The sequence below is a fragment of the Myxocyprinus asiaticus genome, chromosome 2, assembly GCF_019703515.2.
Source record: "Myxocyprinus asiaticus isolate MX2 ecotype Aquarium Trade chromosome 2, UBuf_Myxa_2, whole genome shotgun sequence".
Taxonomy (NCBI): Eukaryota; Metazoa; Chordata; class Actinopteri; order Cypriniformes; family Catostomidae; genus Myxocyprinus; species Myxocyprinus asiaticus.
This window is the reverse complement of record NC_059345.1, coordinates 59,357,774-59,378,425: the sequence shown is the minus strand read 5'-3', so window position 1 is coordinate 59,378,425 and position 20,652 is coordinate 59,357,774. Positions and strand designations below refer to the sequence as shown.

The 20,652-nt window shown below is 40.8% G+C and overlaps 1 protein-coding gene across 2 annotated transcripts in view; it reads left to right on the top strand.

The window, feature by feature from the left end:
* Window positions 1-19,673, top strand: part of LOC127452695 (cell migration-inducing and hyaluronan-binding protein-like) — a 301,080-nt gene extending 281,407 nt beyond the window's left edge. The window contains exons 26-29 of one of the 2 annotated variants that reach the window (XM_051718314.1): window positions 5,849-5,938; window positions 6,474-6,631; window positions 8,567-8,667; window positions 18,583-19,673. In XM_051718314.1, coding sequence (XP_051574274.1) covers window positions 5,849-5,938; window positions 6,474-6,631; window positions 8,567-8,667; window positions 18,583-18,710 — 477 coding nt within the window. In that variant the 3' untranslated portion in view covers window positions 18,711-19,673. The remainder of the gene's footprint in view (window positions 1-5,848; window positions 5,939-6,473; window positions 6,632-8,566; window positions 8,668-18,582) is intronic. The other variant, XM_051718318.1, reaches the window with a different exon arrangement.
* Window positions 19,674-20,652: the final 979 nt, after the last annotated feature.

The following is a 20,652-nucleotide window of genomic DNA, read 5'->3' as shown; positions in this document are numbered from 1 at the left end:
AACTGCCACATTGAGCAATAATTAATGTGCAATACGCAGCTTAGTCTTTTTATATTATCCCACACATCCTACCTCTTCTGCCATTACATTCCTTGCACTGTACATAACCGATTTTTATTTAGATTTGCACTACATAGGTGTATGTGTGTGTATGTATGTATGTATGTATGTATGTATGTATGTTCATATGTGTATATATATGTGTGTGTGTTTATATGTTTGTATATGTATGTATGTATATGTATGTGTGTGTATGTGTATATATGTGTGTGTATGTATGTATGTGTGTGTATATATATATACATATATATATATATATATATATATAATGTGTGTGTATATATATGTGTGTGTGTGTGTGTGTGTGTGTGTGTGTGTGTGTGTGTGTGTGTGTGTGTGTATGTATATTTTTTATTCAATTTTAATTATTTTTTAAAAGTCTTGTTGCTGTTTTTGTATTGTTGTGTACTGGAAGCTCCTGTCACCAAGACAACTTCCTTGTATGTGTAAGCATACTTGGCAATAAAGCTCATTCTGATTCTGATTCTGAATATACTCTCTTAGCTGCTGAAGCGCCCAGGGGCATTCTCTGCACATCACCGGTGCAAGAGGGGGAGAAACCACTGTAATGCGCCATAAATCCAACAGCTTTAGAGGTGAATGGATCGGCGGAGGAATTCAGCTCGCTGAAACACAACCGCTCGGCTCCGAAGAAAAAATCTGAATGAGTGGTTGCGAGCCAGCTCCTTTTATACCCGTATGTCCGGGGGAGTGGCATGCAAATTCCACTCGCCAATTCCCATTGGCCTTTTCTCAAAGATCAGAGGTGTTTGGGGCTCCCAAGGGCGACCCCTAGTGTCACTACATCGACACAACGTCGAGTGAGTGACAGATAGGGAAACTGTGCTACTTGACAGAAGAATCGTTCATTCCGATAATTATTAAAGGGATAGCTCTCTCAAAAATTAACATTCTCTCATCATTTACTCACCCTCATACCATCCCAGATGTGTATGACTTACTGTACTTTCTTCTGCAGAACAAAAACAAAGATTTTTAGAAGAATATCTAAGCTCTGTTGCTCCTTTCAATTCAAGCGAATGGTGACCAGACCTTTAAAGCTCCAAAAATCACATAAAGGCATAAAAGTAATCCATACATCAAATACATATATCAAAGAGTAAATGCAACAAATCAGGACAAATATAGAACAGGATTCATTACTTTCACACTGAAATGTCATGAGATGCAGCTTGCTGTCAAAAACATATTGAGCGACACATAACAAATGAGATACACATAAGTAACACAAGTAGTTTCTCAGGCAGTTATTGAGTTTAAATAGATGCACAATTTACATCATTTTAGTAATACATCCAAATGACAATAGTCATATCCTACTGTTCATGTGTTGTACTTGCTTTAGATTACTTCCATGTTGTTTCTTCATCAAATAGCAATGTCAAATGTAATTCAAGAAAATCACTGAAACAACAGTGCCACCTTGAGTAATAATGTGTGTGAAGATGCATTTGGAATACTGATAATTCACCATTGTTGATAATTCATTGTTCACAGAAAATCAACGTGATATAGTATTTATTTGTGTGAATATAATACTCATTTCTCTTGTAATAAACTAAGAAAAAGATATCCTGTGATAGGAAACTTATATAGATATGAAATAATCATAAAATTCTATTATGGAAGTGCAAAAAAACAACACACTTCATACCTAGGGTCTCTAATGACCTTATTTACACTTTTGTTTATAAGAGAGGAATTGAGGAATACTAAAGATTTGTGGGAACAACTCCAAAAAATGGATGAGGTAAAGGGGGTGGAATGAGGTCCCGTGTTACTAAAGACCTGAGGTGTGCGTTTAAGTGTTAATCTGCCAAGTGGACATGGTTAATGGCAGTAATGTCAAAATGGTCCAGTATTTGATTATTTGGCCTGGTTGATACATAATCAATCACTAATGTTTATCATTAACTGTGTACATCTTCATGTCACATTATACACCTGCATCCCTGTGGAGTTTCCAAGGTGGATTTCAAACAGTATTCTATTGTGTTTTAGTAGGAATTTGGAAATTCCGGCTCTCTGAGTTGAATGGAATGCAGTACAACTTCAATGGTTATTCAAGTTGTGTTAAAACAGTCATATTGCACATTCAAGAATTATCAGGGTTCCCACGCATCCTGGAAAACCTGGAATTTTGGAATGCAGTTTTCCAGTCATGGAAAATTAGAAAAATACCTAAATGTCCTGGAAAAATAATGATTTGTCCTGGAAAATATTAATATAACCATTTGACTGTGTTGCTAGCAGGGTTTCCGTTACAAGCACAAAAACATGGTAATGATAGGAGTCAAATACACAAATTTTTATAATTTTTTCACTGCTGGCGGCTGCGCATTGTGAAACAACATCAGCGGTTAAGGGCGCTTACACCCTCATGAGTTGTTTCGCCCTTATATTCCCACTCGCACTCTATGGTCTACTGGTGCAAATCTCCTGTTAACCCAAAGTTCAGATTGTCTCCAATGGGAGGCAGGTAATTTATGACTATTGCTCCTTGACATTGGAATGCTCTCCCACAACCCCATTCGGAAACTCACTACTTTCTCCTCCTTTAAATCACATCTAAAACTAATCGCTTCACTCTGTGTTATCTCTTGGCTGCTTGTTTGGGATTTTTTTATTTTTTTTGGAGTGTATGTGTTATCTATCCATTTGCTGTATTTCATGTATTTGCTCTCATGTAAAGTGACCTTGGGTTCAAGAAAGGTGCTATATAAAATAAACGTATTATTATTATTATTATTATTATTATTATTATTATGAAACACAAACAAAATAAAAAAATAAAAAAATAAAACAGCAGATGCTCCCGATTAAGACAATTTCTTTAATGGTCCTGAGTCCAAATACAATGTGTGTTATCATCCTGGGGGTGGTCTCTGGTTAAAGTGGACCAATCACAGCTGTTGTGGTCTGTGTCGATGCAACTTTAACACAGTAAAATTTGAGGAGGTGCACGTCAGGCTATGGCGTAGGCTACGCCGTAACCACCATAACTATGCGTAGCCTACGCCGTAAATTCGATGCATAAGTATAAATTGGCCTTAAGGGCGCTTATTAGGGCAGGGGTTTTCAAAGTCAAAGACAGTGGGCCTCCCTTGTGACACAATGTACACGATGGCGCCCCCAATGCAGAATGTTTTCTGTGAGGGTTAGGTTTAGAGGTAGAATTAGGTGATAGAATATATAGTTCGTACAGTATAAAAATCATTGTCTATGGAGAATCCTCATAAGGATAGCCGCACCAACGTGTGTGTGTGTGTGTGTGTGTGTGTGTGTGTGCATGCACAAAGGACTACTGAATAGAAACTCTTCTTGAATGTCCATGTCACATACCTCACATATGTTAACAGCTGTGCGCAACTGGCCACATCAGTGGATTTGTCGATCTGGAGTGCAAAAAATGGGCTGTGCCTGATGCTGTCTAACACTTGCTCCTTCACATCCTGTGCCATGTCAGAGATGCACCAATCCACTATGTTGTCAGAGAGTGGAACAAAAATCAAGCTTAGAAGCCGCTGCCTCTCCTACCATCAAGGAACACATGTCTTTGGCTGCCGGCAGAATCAATGTCTCTCCAATGTTATGTGATTTGTCCACTTGGCAAAACGCAGCACAACATAATATGAAGCATCAGTGGCCTTTACATTTAATTTGACAAATTCTCTGACAACTTTTTTCTGACTTTGAAAGGCTTGAAGTTTTCTTTGGAAAAAGAAGTTGTCCACAACTGCACTTTACAATGACGAAGGGACATCATTGAAACTCAAAATTATTGTTATTATGCTATTATTGTTGTCTTTTCTGATAAAAGTCATGTTCAGAAGTTTAAATACTGTAGGAAAATGATACAGAACATCTGCTTTGTTCTTATAATGCTTAAACATTCTACTGAAGTCAGTAGATTTGACATGCAAATTTTAATAATGCATAAGATAAGGACATTATTGATGCTCATTATTAGACTATTATTGTTGCCCTTTTGGATTAAAACTCATGCTCAGCAGTTCACAAACTGAGTGGAAATTATAGATCTGCTTTGTTCTTACAGTGCTTAAATACTATAAAAGTCTCTTGGCAGATTTTGGTTGTGAACATTTCATGACTCGCTCATAGCACATTAGACTTTCATTTGTTGCCACCTAGTGGCATCTCCAGAAGGGGTCACTAAACTAATCAGTTATTGAATCTGAAGATATTTGTGAAACAGAAGCAAGCCACACCAAAATACCCTTTATTTTTGCAGCTAATTCTACACAATTGTGCAGATAATTTGATGATTCGGCCTTAATTAATTTTCAGTAATTCAACAATCGGAGTCAGCTTATTCCACGGTTACGATAAACCGCAGAATGTCATGGAATATGACATACTGTAATTGGACGAAAATGAATGTTTGAATGTACATTTAAAATTGTGATATGTCCTAGTGTGATAAACTAAAAAAGTGTCTTTAATTTAATTGAATAAATGTATAATCTGCAAGTGATATGCACTTCATTATGAATGTGTAGAGCCGGCCGCTCATACACTGAAAACACCTCATCATGATCCTCATGTGTACGCTTGTGTGTGTGAGATGACAGAGACAGAGAGCACTCTGAAGTGCACAGCACATACTGACTATGTATTTATTTAATTAAATTACTGCTTTATGGGGATTAATAATCACACTATGCCATGGAGCATACTGCTTATCTGGAGGTGAGAAACTTCTGTCAAAAACACACAGAAAAGCCGAAATAAAAGCTTGATTTAAATGGACACGTGTTTTTGCTTAGATATTACACTTGTTGGCCGCATAAAATGTCCTGGAAAACTGTGGCTTGAAAAGAGTGGGAACCCTGATTATGTTACATGTAGGTTACAAGTAGTCCAAGCACAGCTGAAGTCAGAAGTTTACATACACTTAGGTTAAAGTCATTAAAACAAATTTAACCACTCCACAGATTTAATATTAGCAAACTATAATTTTGGCAAGTCATTTAGGGCATCTACTTTACGTGAGTAACTTTTCCACCAATTGTTTACAGACAGATTGTTTCACTTTTAATTGACTATATCACAATTCCAGTGTGTCAGAAGTTTACATACATTAAGTTAACTGTGCCTTTAAGCAACTGAAAATTCCAGAAAATTATGTCAAGCCTTTAGACAGTTAGCCAATTAGCTTCTGATAGGAGGTGTACTGAATTAGAGGTGTACCTGTGGATGTATTTTAAGGACAACATATTCAAGGTATTGGAGTGGCCATCACAAAGCCCTGACCTCAATCGGATAGAAAATGGGTTCTGGGCAGAACTGAAAAAGTGTGTGCGAGCAAGGAGGCCTACAAACCTGACTCAGTTACACCAGTTCTGTCTGGAGGAATGGGCCAAAATTCCAGAAACTTATTGTGAGAAGCTTGTGGAAGGCTGCCCAAAACGTATGACCCAAGTTAAACAATTTAAAGGCAATGCTATCAAATACTAACAAAGTGTATGTAAACTTCTGACCCTCTGGTAATGCGATGAAAGAAATAAAAGCTGAAATAAACAATTCTCTCTACTATTATTCTGACATTTCTGACATAAAGTAGTGATCCTAACTGACCTAAGATAGGGAATGTTTTCTATGATTAAATGTCAGGAATTGTGAAAAACTGAGTTTAAATGTATTTGGCTATGGTGTATGTAAACTTCTGACTTCAACTGTATCTAGTAAAAAATAAAAAAATAAAAATTTTTGATTGTAAGCACACATTTTCTCATTTCCTTTATAGCCTCATACACCAGAGCACTTCCTTGAAGTCAAACTAGAGTCATATAACACACGCTTCTTTCACATCAAAAAGGACTTTGCCTATACTGAGGTATGAACTAGTTTCACTTCTGCACTTGTCTAATAACACCTCCTTCTTTAATCAGTCCTTGAGCTTCTTAAATATTACAGAGAAACAATACAGCCTATGACAGTTTAATAGTTTAGCCATGTACTATTTAGCCCACTTGTTACTTCTGAATAAGCACAAGATTATTAAATAATTATTGAATGATTATCTAATGAGTCATTCTATGAAATGTGTGCCTTTTGCAGTTTAATAAGGTGATATTTAGAAAAAACATTGCACTATCTTTGCACCCCGAGTTCTAATATAGAAAGAAATTAGAAACATCATGACATGACATAAGACAACTGAACAAAAAGCATTTAAAAAAATCAGGAAAAATGAGGGACACAAACTGCACCCATTTTGTAGAATGACTATTAGGATCCATGGTTTGTGTGGGATCAGTTCTATTTTCTATAATGTTGGTATTAATCATACTTTCCTTGTATTGATTTTCTCTAAGGCTTCTACACTGCCACAAGTGATCAAAAAGTCCCTCTTTCATTGGTTTCTATAGGTCAATGGAAAGAAGCTCTACCAATCAGAGGATGGAGTGCATGTGACTGTGATTGACGGCCACAGCGGTACAATCCTGGAGTCTAAAGGCTTCAAGAACTCTATACTGATGGGCATTCCAGCTCAGATAGAGAACTACATAAAAAACCTCAAAGACAAGTAAGACCACTAATCAAATGCATGAATCTTGAACGATGAATAATTTACCTCCATACCCCTACAAAAACAATGAAACATGCGCATGGTTATAATTCTTAAAATTACTATATTGTATCTTAAAAAATAGCACTGCTTGTGTAAATCAAACCTAAACTATTTACTTGTAAGTTTACAGTATGCAGGTAAGGTAAAACAAGATAAAACTTGATTTTAGAGGCTTAGTAATCATAACTCGAGGGGCATCACTTTTTAAAGACCAATTCTTTAATATATCCTTTTTTTTAAGAACTGGACCCCCATCATATTTTAAACCAGTGATTTCCAACCTGGGTGCTGGGGTGTGCAAAAAGATTTGGTTTAACCTATAAAACCTATAAATAAACAATAATAGGGATTAGAACAGGCTAAAAATATAGATTTCCTGATTAATTACAATCTTCATTTAAACGATCTCGATATCTGTTCTTAAATTCCCAAGATCGATCTTTTAAGTTGAGCACAAAATCCTTTCACTGGGTGTTAAAACTTTTTGGTTTGACTCGTTCCGTTTCATGTATGTCCAATGTATGCAAATAATTTGTCACTGATAATGTCTCTTTTAATATCATTTCTGTTCTTTATACTCAATTGTTTTTCAAAAAAACTAAAAAGAAACATTTAATTCTAATAAAGAAGCTGTGCGAATCTCGTTAATATTCGCACACAAAAAACGCTGAACAGTTGGTAGTCTTATACAGACAGTACCATTTTAGCACTTGTTCTACATAGCAATGTATGCTTGTAAATAGTACAAATTGTGCATGTAAACAATAAACGTAGGCCTAACATTAATATATAATGTACATATATAATATATAATATATTTAATGTATCAAAATGACTAAAAAAAATAATGATAAAATAATAAATTTGTACCAATTTTAAAGGTACCCTGTATAATTAACAGCATTAGTATGTTCAAATTCCAATGATAACTTCAAATGATATTTAGCCTTTGATACAAATCTTTGGTTGTGTGTCAATGAAGGAGTACTCGAACCTTACTAATTGTTCTGTGGGGGTACTCATGGCATACATTTTTAAACCATCCGTGTTAACCGTCTGTTCAAAAACATACATTATTGGACATTATTGTGGCAGAAGAGTAAAGCATTGATAAGACAATACAAAAAGTGGCTTTAAAAGTCAATATGTTATTTATTTCCTGAACACTTTATTACTGAACAAAAGCCTATCATTTGCCACAGTCCACAGCAATATATTTTGCAATTCAGTTATTTCAAGGGTTTTTCTAAGGATGTGTCAATGTACACATGCATCAGACAGATGGTATTGAAGCATCTCACTTTGGTTAAGTTGCCTCAAAAACACAGCTAAACACTAAATGTAGTTTGAAACTTAGATAAACACGTCTTGAGATCTCTGCAGTCAGAATTGCACTCCGTCGAGCTGTGTTTGAAAGCAAGAACATGTTCCACCTTGTGCTGTTGCTAATGACAAGCAAACCTGAGTGTGGTTTGTTGTCTGTACAGCGAGGTGTTGCACATACAGCTGGAGTTTCGCTTACTGTCCCCTGCTGAATACAGGTGGTACTTCAAGCTTGAATTGTTCTGATAGGAATATTCCTTATACATGATTACATGATTGTGTACATTTTTTTACACATAATTTTTTTATATAATCAGACTGAATTAATGCTGTAAATCAACAACCCTACAAAAAATACACTAATTAGATATTAGATTCTAAATAAAAGGTATTATATTATATAATAAGATATTTTATAGTTTTCCAAAAATGTGTCTTGAAATTATGCCACAGACTACAATAAGTCTGCAGACCCCAGTTGAAAAAAACACTGGTCTAATATCATTCCAACACTCTTGCTTGATGTAATTGCTGTAGCTGATAGAAACTAATTTTTTGCACTTCCAGGTCAGTGGTTTTGATCACCTCTAAGGGAAGACTGGTCACAAGGGGGGCATGGACGAAAGTTCTCGAGACCCTTGGAGCAGACCAGACATTAAAGTTGAAAGGTACGAAAGGATATTCACAAAAACACTGCATAATGAAGTCACAGCTTTTCAATACATACTGGCAAACTCACATTGCAATACATATTGTCAGGGCCGTAGCTAGTGGGGTGAAAAATAGTAACGATTCTAGAGGCCCACAACAAATTCGAAACTATTATTTTAATAGGTAAGGGGCCCAGAGCAATATAAATTCACGGGGCCCAGAATTCCTTGCTATGGCCCTGCACACTGTACTCTCATTATTAATAGTTTTGAAACAAGTGCGCATGCCAGTCAATACATGTGAACAAACAAAGCAGATCATATAGTGGCCCCAAAAATTATTTGGTTTTTGGCCACACTTAAAAACGTCTGAGTGCCATTATTAGATAACAACATAATAAACCAAGTGGCATCTAAGGCAGCATTCCACAATGAAATAGAACCTGATAAGTGTGAGATGTGGAGACACTTCATAGGCAGCAAATCGTCCTGGTTACTTTCGTAACCTCCGTTCCCTGATGGAGGGAACGAGATGTTGTGTCAATGTAGTGACACTAAGGGTCGCCCTTGGGAGCCCCGAACACCTCTGATCTTTGAAAAAAGGCCAATGGGAATTGGCGAGTCGAATTTGCATGCCACTCCCCCGGACATATGGGTATAAAAGGAGCTGGCTCGTAACCACTCATTCAGGTTTTGTGCTGAGGAGCCAAGATAAGGTCCCGGCCATTCCAGCGGGTAGTTCAGTGTTGTGGCAAGAGGGACACAACATTTTGTTCCCTCCATCAGGGAACGGAGGTTACGAAAGTAACCAGGACTTTCCCTATCTGTCACTCACTCGACGTTGTGTCGATGTGGTGACACTAGGGGTCCCTATACAAAATGCCACAACAACTGAACTGTGTTACGTGGACTGGCAGTGCGAGACGGCAGACCGCTGTGTGCCTCGTAGCCAGCGCACCAGGCCATCACGTAACTTACCCCGACACTCCTACGAGTGTCAAACAGTCCCCTGTACTTTGGGGATAAGTCGACTGCCCAAAAAATGGGGACAGGCTAGCCCAGCCATGGCCTCTTCTCCTCTTTTTTCTCCCCAAAAAGAGTGGAAATCATTTATCAACTGGTGGCCATAAGTGTCCGTGTCGGGGGGTGTCACTCCCAAGGGGAAGACACTGCGGAGACCACACCCCGCCCGGGGGGGGGTTTGATTGGAAATACGTCACATGGTCTTACCGAGTTTTTTCGGAAGTATGTCATGTGAAGAAGTCTCGTGGTAGGTTTTCTCCGCAAACCCGCCTGCCACAGGGCTAAGGAGGAATGTCATCCAGGGTCCACAACTTTGTGGACATGACTTGGAGTCAAAGCGCACTTCTTCACCTGGGGGAGGGGAAAGGCACTATGCGCAAGTGGTACACCCGGCCAGCTGTCCCGGAACTTACCTGTTCGTACCTGAAAACGCACGGGGCGAAACCGGCTCAACCCGGAGATTATAGAATCTCGCAAAGGTGTTGGGTGTTGCCCAGCCCACCGCTCTGCAGATATCTGCTAAAGAGGCTCCATTGGTCAGAGCCCTGGAGGCCGCCACGCTCCTAGTAGAGTGGGCTCGAAGCCCCAAGGGGGGCGGCACGTCCTGGGCGTGATATGCCATAGCGATGGCGTCAAAGACCCAGTGGGCAATCCTCTGTTCGGAGACATTGCTTCCTTTCCGCTGTCCACCAAAGCAGACAAAGAGCTGCTCGGAGCATCTAAAGCTCTGCGTGCAATCCAAATAGATGCGTAAAGCATGCACCAGACATAGCAACGCCAAAGCTGGGTCTGCCTCCTCTTGGGGCAGCACTTGCAGGTTCACCCCCTGATCCCTAAACGGGGTCATGGGAACTTTGGGCACATAGCCCGGTCGGGGTCTCAGGATCACGTGAGAGTAACCCGGACCGAAGTCCAGACATGATTCGCTGACAGAGAATGCCTGCAGGTCCCCTACCCTTTTGATGGAAGTGAGCGCAGTCAGGAGGGCAGTCTTCAAAGAGAGTGCCTTAAGCTCAACAGACTCCGGGGGCTCAAAGGGAGCACCCTGTAGACCCTGAAGGACTACAGAGAGGTCCCACGAGGGCATGAGGCCTGGAGGGATTCAACCTCCTAGCACCTAGCAAGTTGTGCTTCCCCAAATACTTACCATCTACTGCCTCATGATGTGCCGAAATGGCGGCTACATACACCTTCAAGGTGGAGAGGGACAGCTGCCCCTCCAGCCTCTCTTGCAGGATGGAAAGCACCAATCCGACTGCGCATCTCTGGGGGTCTTCGTGTCGGGAAGAACACCACTTAGCGAACAGACGCCACTTCAAGGCATACAGGTGCCTCGTAGAGGAAGCCCTAGCCTGAGTAATCGTGTCTACCACAGTAGACTTGGAGATTCCAAAGGTCTGGTCGTGGGTGCCAGATGGTGCCCCGTCCCTGAGAAAGAAGGTCTTTCCTTAGGGGAATTTGCCGAGGGGGGCTGTCGCGAGGAGCGTGAGGTGTGAGAACCATGTCTGGGTGGGCCAGTAGGGTGCTACTAGGACGATCTGCTCCTCGTCCTCCCTGACCTTGCACAGGGTCTGTGCAAGTAGGCTCACTGGGGGAAACGTGTATTTGCGTAGTCCAGGGGGCCAGCTGTGTGCCAGCGTGTCTATACCGAGGGGTGCCTCGGTCAGGGTGTCCCAAAGGGGGCAGTGGGAGGATTCCCGGGAAGCAAACAGTTCTACCTGTGCTCGACCGAATCGACTCCAAATCAGCTGGACCACCTGGGTGTGGAGTCTCCACTCTCCCCTGAGCGTAACCTGTCGTGACAGCGCATCCACTGCGGTGTGGTGGTTGCCCGGGATGTGAGTGGCTCGTAGCGACTTGAGGCGCTGCTGACTCCAGAGGAGGAGACGGCAGTGGAGTTGTGACATGCAACGGGAGCATAGACCGCCTTGACGGTTGATGTATGCTACAGTCGCCATGTTGTCTGTCCGGACCAACACGTGCTTGCCCTGGATTAACGGCTGGAACCTCCGCAGGGCGAGCAGTACTGCCAACAACTCGAGGCAGTTGATGTGCCAATGCAGCCGCAGGCCAGTACAGGAGCCAGCGGCTGTGTGCCCATTGCATACGGCACCCCAGCCCATCTTGTAGATGTCCATCATAACCACGACGTGCCTGGAGACCTGCTCTAGGGGAAACCCTGCCCGTAGAAATGCAAGGTCGGTCCAAGGGCTGAAGATCGGCGTGATGACCACGCGATGTGTCCCGTGGCGCAATGCCCATCTCGGGACTCGAGTCTGAAGCCAGTGCTGAAGTGGTCTCATATGCATAAACCCGAGCAGTGTGGCAACTGCTGAGGATGCCATATGCCCCAGGAGCCTCTGAAAAAGTTTCAGTGGAACCACTGTCTACTGTCTGAACGCCTTCAGATAGATCAGCACCAACTGTGCGCACTCGTTCGTGAGACGCGCCGTCATCGAGACTGAGTCCAACTCCAAGCCAAGAAAAGAGATGCTCTGAACCGGGTAGAGCTTGCTCTTTTCCCAGTTGACCCGAAGCCCCAGTTGGCTGAGGTGTGTGAGCACCAGTTCCCTGTGCGCACACAACACATCCTGAGAGTGAGCTAGGATTAGCCAGTCGTCGAGATAACTGAGGATGCGGATGCCACTTACCTTCGTGAAGATGCGTGGGGACCAAAGGGGAGGATGTTGTCTGGTACGCCTGGCCCTCGAAAGCAAACCGCAGGAAGGGTCTGTGTCGAGGTAAGACCGAAACGTGGAAGTATGTGTCCTTCAGGTCTACCGCCGCGAACCAATCTTGATGCCGGACGCTCGCTAAAATGCGTTTTTGCATCAGCATCTTGAACGGGAGTCTGTGCAAGGCCCGGTTTAGTACTCACAGGTCCAAGATTAGCCGCAACCCACCGCCTTTCTTCGGTACAATGAAGTAGGGGCTGTAAAACCCCTTCTTCATCCCGGCCGGAGGGACAGGCTCTATCGCACCCTTCCGTAGAAGGGTAGCGATCTCCCCACGCAAGGTAGCGGCGTTATCGCCCTTCACCGAGGTGAAACGGACGGCGCTGAACCTGGGCGGGTGCCTGGCGAACTGACTCGCATAGTCGAGTTGGACAGTCCAGGTCAGCCATCGCGATGGGTTGGAAAGCGCGAGCCACGCGTCCAAACTCCGGGTGAGGGGGACCAAGGGGATAATCATGTCGGACATACCGGCGGGTGGGGCCTCGTGGTGGGGTGGAGCCTGAGGCGCCACATTGAGGAACCCCGTGGCCGTGCTGAGTCCAGAGACATCGAAGCACTTACCTGGCTCCTGATGCCCACCATAAGATTGGTCGAGGAGGGGGGAGGGTGGAGGAGGAACATCGTCCCTGCAGTCCGTCGGAACCAACCTGGTTTGGGCATGTTTGTGCTGCCGCTGGAGTGCCAAACCTGCCAAAATGGGACAGTGGACGGCGGTCGTGACGACCTGACATGTGACCTAGAGAACAAGGAAACTACTCTTTTGTTGAAGTTTTGGGTACCGCAGCCTCTTGGGCATGCAGCGAAAAATGAAACAAAAGATTCTCCTCCCGGCCCTGGACGGGAGCTTCGGGTGCCTGCGCCAGGTGGTGGTGCTCTGCAGGCACAAGTGTTCCGTGAGGGCCTTATCAACCTGGGGGATCACCGAATACCCCTTGGACGCCCCACCATTGAGGGTAGTGAGAGCAGGGGAGCTGAAAGATCGGGACCGGGTAGTAAAAGGTGCCCCCTATGATCTTGTCAGCTCCTCATGCACTTCCAGGAAGAAAGGAACCTGGGTGGGGCGTGGCCGTGAGCGGCGCTCTGGGCCCAGGAACCAATCATCGAGTCGCGATGGTTCAGGGGAGAGTCCACTCTAGCCCGACGCTCGTGGCTGCCCGGGAAAGCATGTTCATCATCTTCGCGTCAGCCTGAGACTGGGCAACCACACCCAAAGGGGGAAGCCCAGCCAAAGCCTGTGCATCAGAGTGGACGAGCCCGCTCTCCGATGCTGCGCTCGATAGCTCATCATCTTCCTGGGCCTCGAATAAGAGGTCGAACTCGCTCTGAGACGAGCCGGCGGTCTCATCCGAGAGCCCGACCAGGGCAAGCGAGCGTGCCGAGGAATGGGAGGTCTGTGGGGGGTTGCCCGGCAGAGGTGGTCCCATTGGAGTCCCCAAATCGCCTCCAGTGCTAACCGACGCAGCCTCATACCTGTCGGTAGAAGGACCAAGGCGGGGAGCCGCTGGGGTGGCTTGCTTTCTTATGAAGGCAAGCCACAACCAAAACGTTGCCATGGTCATGTTCTCGCAAAGAGGACAAGACCCATCCACGAACGAAGTCTCCGTGTGGGCAGCACCCAGACACGTAAGACCGCGATCGTGGCCCTCAGACGCCGAGAGATAACGACCACAACCAGGAATAACACACAAGCGGAAAGTCATCTTTAAAAAGACATTCCGTGTGTGCCGCTCTTTGAAAATATACTTGACAACTTGTAATTATATAATTATATAAGTATCTTGAGATCGACCATTTTGTTACACAGTATTAGGTAAAAGCCGGACCACAGCTGAATAGTAAACCCTTACAAAAATAATAACATTACATAGCAAGTTATCCGAGCACTACCGTGGATTGCAGATGTAAAATTACCATTTGTAAAAATAAATCCATCTCCACTCTTGATCACTATACTTGATAGTAAGAATGACAAACAATCTGCATAATTCTACACAATTGTAGGTAAAAGTGGGCCTGTAGCTGATTAGCAAAACTATTTCAACACAATAACATTAGCTAGCAGGTTAGCAGAGGCCTACAGCTGTGTACTGGGTGTACACCGTAGCTACAACAAGTTCTTGAGCAGTGTTGTCTGTGGGAGAGAATAACTCCCTTTTGCATGGACTTTGTGCTTTGTAACTTTGCAGATCTTTTACATGCACAAACAGCTATATTACACACTAAAGGAAAGGTAAAATCCCAAAAAGCATAATACGGCCTCTTTAATGAACCAAATAGCTTTCAACTGTGTTTGATATAATGGCAAGTGATTTTCTAGTAACAAATTAGCAATTTTAACATGATTACTCAAGGATAAGGTGTTGGAGTGATGGCTGCTGGAAATGGGGCCTGTCTAGATTTGATCAAAAATTACTTTTTTCAAATAGTGATGGAGCTGTTTTTTACATCAGTAATGTCCTGACTATACTTTGTGATCAGTTGAATGCCACTTTGGCGAATTAAAGTACCAATTTCCTTCCGAAACAGCAAACTCTGTACATTATTCCAAACTTTTGGTCGCCTGTGTATATGTGGGGATATCTTGTTTACTTGCTACTATATGTCTAAAACAAGCTTTTTAAATACCGTAGAAAGATACAATGCCAATAGGGTCGGAAATTAACAGGGACTCGGGGCAAAAATGCCACCGAAATTGACAAAATATCCCCGCAGTTCTAAATATTGGGGCAAAAAATGCCCACGCAACAAGTTCCCGTGTTTTATTAATAATATCTGATATAGTTACAATTACATACATTGTGATCTTCTTTTGACTTTTCACTGAACATTATTTTTTTCCCACCGTCCGGTTCCTCGCACTATCGCGCACACAGACAGGCTCTCCGCTTCTATCAATCTGCATCAGTTCGGTATTTTATTCCTGCTTTAAATTCCACAACCGTTCGCCCCTCTTATTCAAAATAAACTGTCCTAGCAGGTAACAATCTCGCTCACGGTGCTGTACTGTACTTCCCTGCCCTATGCTGCTGTTTATCTGTCTGAAAAGCCTCACCCGCTAGAGGCCAAAAGTGCACAAGTGATGGATGGAGGTATGATAAATCACAAAACATAATGTATCCAAATGCTACAATTACTTAATATCTCAATATGTTAAATAACCATAATGTTAATTAAGACTTTATTATTACAACTGTAATACAATAATACATATACAGAACAAACACTTTTAGTGTTTGAATCAATCATATCTCTCTCAATATACACTGTGTGAAATGTTTATTTTAAATTTTATTCAGTTGGCATGCAGGAGTTGATAACAGTTTGCTTAATAATCTCATTCCATATCTGGATAATTGCTGCAATATCATAGGGGATAAATTTCCTCCTCTATGATATTGCATTATATTAGTTTTGTACAGAATGTTAACTTAATAGCCAAAATACTTGGACATACGTGAATGAGAATAAACCTAAAATAGGAATGTGTTTCAGTCACAATGCACATTATGTAGTTTAATGACAATTTAAAGACATTTATAATCAGGGTTGGGAGGGTTACTTTTTAAATGTATTCCACTACAGATTACAGAATACATGCTGTAAACTGTCATTTGTTACGTATTCCGTTAGATTACTCGGGGTCAGTAACGTATTCTAAATACTTTGGATTTCTTCTTCAGCACTGATAGATTTTTTCACTTGTTTTGACTATAAAAACTCTGCCAGTACAGTAAGACAAAATACACATGTTAAAAATAAATTTTTTGAAAAACCTAGATATCTTATTGTTTCTAAAACAAAATAAATCAAATTGATCTTGTTTTAAGGATTTTTTTATATTTTTACAGGAAAACAATACAAAAATGATTATCAAGAATACGATTTTTGCCCTAATATCAAAAGTCTTACTAGAAAAATAGAAATTATGATCCAACGTGAATTTTCTTGATAAAAAAATATGATTGTGCCTGGCAAAATGTGCATATAAAATGGCTAGAAATAGCATTTTAGCTTAGTGTAAAGCTGACAATTTACACAAGGTTTATTTCTATTTCTTCTGCTCCAAACTTCTCTCGTATGAATGTAACACCATAAGAAAGTGTTTCACCGCTGTTCAAATGCACTTTGGATCGCATCATTTATATGTATAAATGTTCTCCATCTGAAAGGACTAAATATTAAATGAAACAAATGACAATAAAATGCAAAGTAATCTCTTCAGTAATCAAAATACTTTTTGAATGTAATTGTATTCTAATTATCAATTATTTAAATTGTAACTGTAGTGGAATGCAGTTACTTATATTTTGTATTTTAAATACGTAATCCCGTTACATGTATCCTGTTACTCCCCAACCCTGTTTATAATGTTACAAATGGCTATTTCTATTTAAATAAATGTTGTATTTTTAAAACTGTCTGTCCAAGAATCCTCTTGCAGCAATGAAGGTCTTTGGCATTTAGAAGCTGCTAGTTTAGGACCTGGGAGGGGTCTGTTTCTCAAACTAGAGACTGTGATTTAATTATCTTTTTTGTAGTGCATCTGGGCCATCCACTTCCCTCTCTATCCTGGTTAGAGATTATTTTTTCAAAACAGTATTGCATGGAATAGCCTTCATCTCTCTAAAACAATAGACTTTAGGAGAAAATAGAATTTCAGGAGAAATGTGTTTCTTTTTGCCTATTTTTAAAACCAAAATTTGACATGTAAAGCAACTTACCCCCACTGTATTGTGATTTCCACATGGTAGCACAACAATGTTCAATTGTTCTAATAATAAGAACATATTCTTGAGTACCAAATTAGCACTTTAGAATGCTTTTGTAAGGAACAGGTGACACATTATATGTTTACCATCATGGGTAAAGAAAAAATGGAATAAATACCACAATTATTTTAAACCGTAATAATAATTTGCAATGAATGATTTTGGCAGTATTATTGATCAATTGAATGCATCCTTGGTGAAAGGAAGCATCAATTTCTTTCAAGAACAAAAATGTCTTTGTGTTCTAAAAATGGAAGCGTATATACTATATATAATATCATTTTCATAAAGTAACTTGTAATTACATGAGTAGTTTTTCGGCATAATATTTCTCAGTATTTCTACTTGTATTCAAGTGAATTATTTCTTGAGTAGCAATACTTGTACTTACGGTATGTAAAACATTTTTTTTTTTTTTTTTAAATCAGTACTCTTTCCACCACTGGTAAAAATAAAAACTTATTTTGTGAAATGTTTTGCTTAAAGTGTTCTTATACCATCTTTCTATCAAATGAATGCCACTTGGTTTGATATTTTGCATACAATACAATACCATTCATACAATTGTAAGTATGATTTAAGTGTCCAAATACTTTTTGGGACCACTGTGTCTATCCTTTAGAGATATTTAAACTCATTAATCTCTGTAAGTGTCAGATACTGGTACACACTTATTAGGGAACTTCTGCAGTTATAATGGATAAAAACACAGCCAGTACAATAGAGTGTGTTATATACTAAAAATGACATTTATTATCCTTGCTCTTGAATTTGCTATTCTTTACTATAAAATTCACTCTTCAGACAGTGAAGCTCTCAGACTATGAGAAACACACCACTCGTGTTTGTGAAGAGGAGAAGCTGCTTTCTGGGCTGGACTGCACACACACACACACACACACACACACACACACACACACACCAGAGCCGCAGGGTCCTTCCTCCTGCCACTCCCTTCACAAAGTATATTTATCACATAGAACTGTCATTGCAGCCGGTGAAGCCCCTGACGTTTACATTCCAGATTCTTCCCACTCGGTTCCGACTTGGAATATCGTGGACAACACCAAATGTTTCACAGATTGACCACTACATACCATTCTCCATTGAAGTGTTAATACACCTCAATAAAGACCACCAGTTATTAAGTAATTGACATACAAATTTACCGCTAATCCATCACAATTTGGCAAATGTTAAAACATGTAGTAAAAACCAAAGCGGAATTGGTCTTGACCAGCATTTTTGTAATGTGTCAACGTTCAGTCAATGTTCACAACCATTTTATTTTCTATTTGGAATAATGGGCACCAGTGAATTATTCACAAGAAGAACAGGATTTTTTTTCTTTTTTTTTAAGAAAGTAAATACAGCTGTTTTTAAAAATTTATTTTGTGATTTTACAGATAAGCTAGTCTTCGTTGGTTTTAAAGGCTCCTTCCGGCCGGACTGGGTGAGGATGACTGTTGATGAAGACCGGGCCAGACTCCACCAAGTGTTGCCCATTCCAGTGGTTAAGATGATGAAGCTATGAAAACAAGCAACATGCACCAGGACAACTCAGACTCTTAGTAGCACCATGCCGGAGGAGCAAGCTGCACCCACACATCCATGACTACTGAACCTAAAGGACCAATTAGGACCAAGCATGTGTCCATGTTACCTTGCACCTCCCAGCAGATTCCATTGTATGTGACAATGTGGAAGTTACGTAATTTTTGGACTGTGTCATCATTTGATTAAACTTCAGTTGTAAGGAAGAAAAAGAAGGGGAAAAAAAGAAGGGGAAAAAAAGAAAAACAAACATAACATTACTCGTTTTTGTGCTCTCAGTGATGTTTGCCTTCATGTTATTCTGAACAAGGTGTGTTTTTATAAAAATGTAGAAACAGTTGTCAGATTGTAAATGTTGTGAGATTTTTTTTATTTATTTATTTTTTTCATTTTACTTGTCACGCAAAATACTTTTTTGTTGGTTTAATTTGTGTTGTACAAGGGAGGCAGCAAAAAAACAATCCAGTTTTAAATTGAATGGGTACGAATCTGACCATAAGTATTTGTCAGTATATGATAAAATAATAAAATCTATGATGTCAGATTGGCTTTTCTTCCTTTTGGCAAGAAGTACGACAGAGTGTCCCTTTGCCGAAATAGCTGGTCTTTTTTCGGACATTGTTAATGTTTTGTATGTTTTGTGTATTTCTAAAAAATCCTGATTGATAACAGAGATATATTTTATACTTATTTATTGTACAGGCACTATTAAACAAATCTACAAGGGACATCTTTTAAGGGCCTCCTAAGTTGTATTTGTATTTCTGTCCCATCTGTAAAAACTACAATTAAAATTTAACTTTAATATACAATTCAGATATACATGACATTAACTTTAGGTTGTACATGGATGTAATGTAAATGTGACTGATTTCAAAGTAATAAAAATGTATTACTTTAAAAAAAAAAAAAATTGAATGACTTTTGTACAGAAATAAATATTTTTTTCCTCACATCTTTTGAGTAATGCTGTGCGTCCATTAATATTTGTTGTTATTCAATAAACTGTAAAAATGGAATTCAGTACCACCACAGTAGATTAAATGTACAGTTGTAGAAACCAAGGATTGGATAAATGACGTAATGTAATTGTTGGCTATTACCTAAAACCACAACAAAACTTAGAGCTTAAGTATGTAATTTCTGCACCACTAGTGCCACCGAACGGAATTGCAAAAATAAACAATGTTCCCTGTCGATTCGATTCACTCAAAATTGTGGTAAACGGTTTTGGGGAATTCCTTCTCAGATGACCTAGTTGACGCCCTTATATAATAATGCCAATCTTATGATTGATCTTCAGAATTTTCTACCTTCAAGACCGACATCGTCTCGTCTTGACTAGGACTATCATCTCACTAACGGCCCTTTCTTCGCCGTCGACGGACACCCTCCAGCGGACGGGACTTACCTGTAGACACATCAGAACGTTCATTGCCTGACTCTCAGCGCCTGCAGCAAAAGATTCACCCGCCCCCTCTAGTGTTCCAGCGAAGAGTCTCCAGCTTGCGTGGTAACTCGCCTCATTAAGTGTTGGCCTTAGAGTCAGAGGACCACGGTTTAAAATCAGCCTTCAACTCAAGCTGATATGTGCCATGAATGGTGCTGCGGGTCACAAAAAGTCACCGGTGACTCAGTCTGATTATCCAGAGTAGTGCCGTGCAGAGAATCCCGCCCCCGCTGCTCTGGCTCTGCCAAGAGCGAGCCATCGAATAGTTTCTGTGTTGTGTTCAAATGGAGAATGTTCTCACAAGAAACAGAAATGCGCGCGCTGCGAGACGCCACATTCATACGCTGCTCATCCTCGCTGGGTATGCTGGGATGATAGACAAATGTGTTTCTGTGTGTTTTATTCTTAAAAAAAAAATTTTTTTCGCTTGCTGTCGAGATGCACACATTCACGCGTTACTCATCCCCGCCTG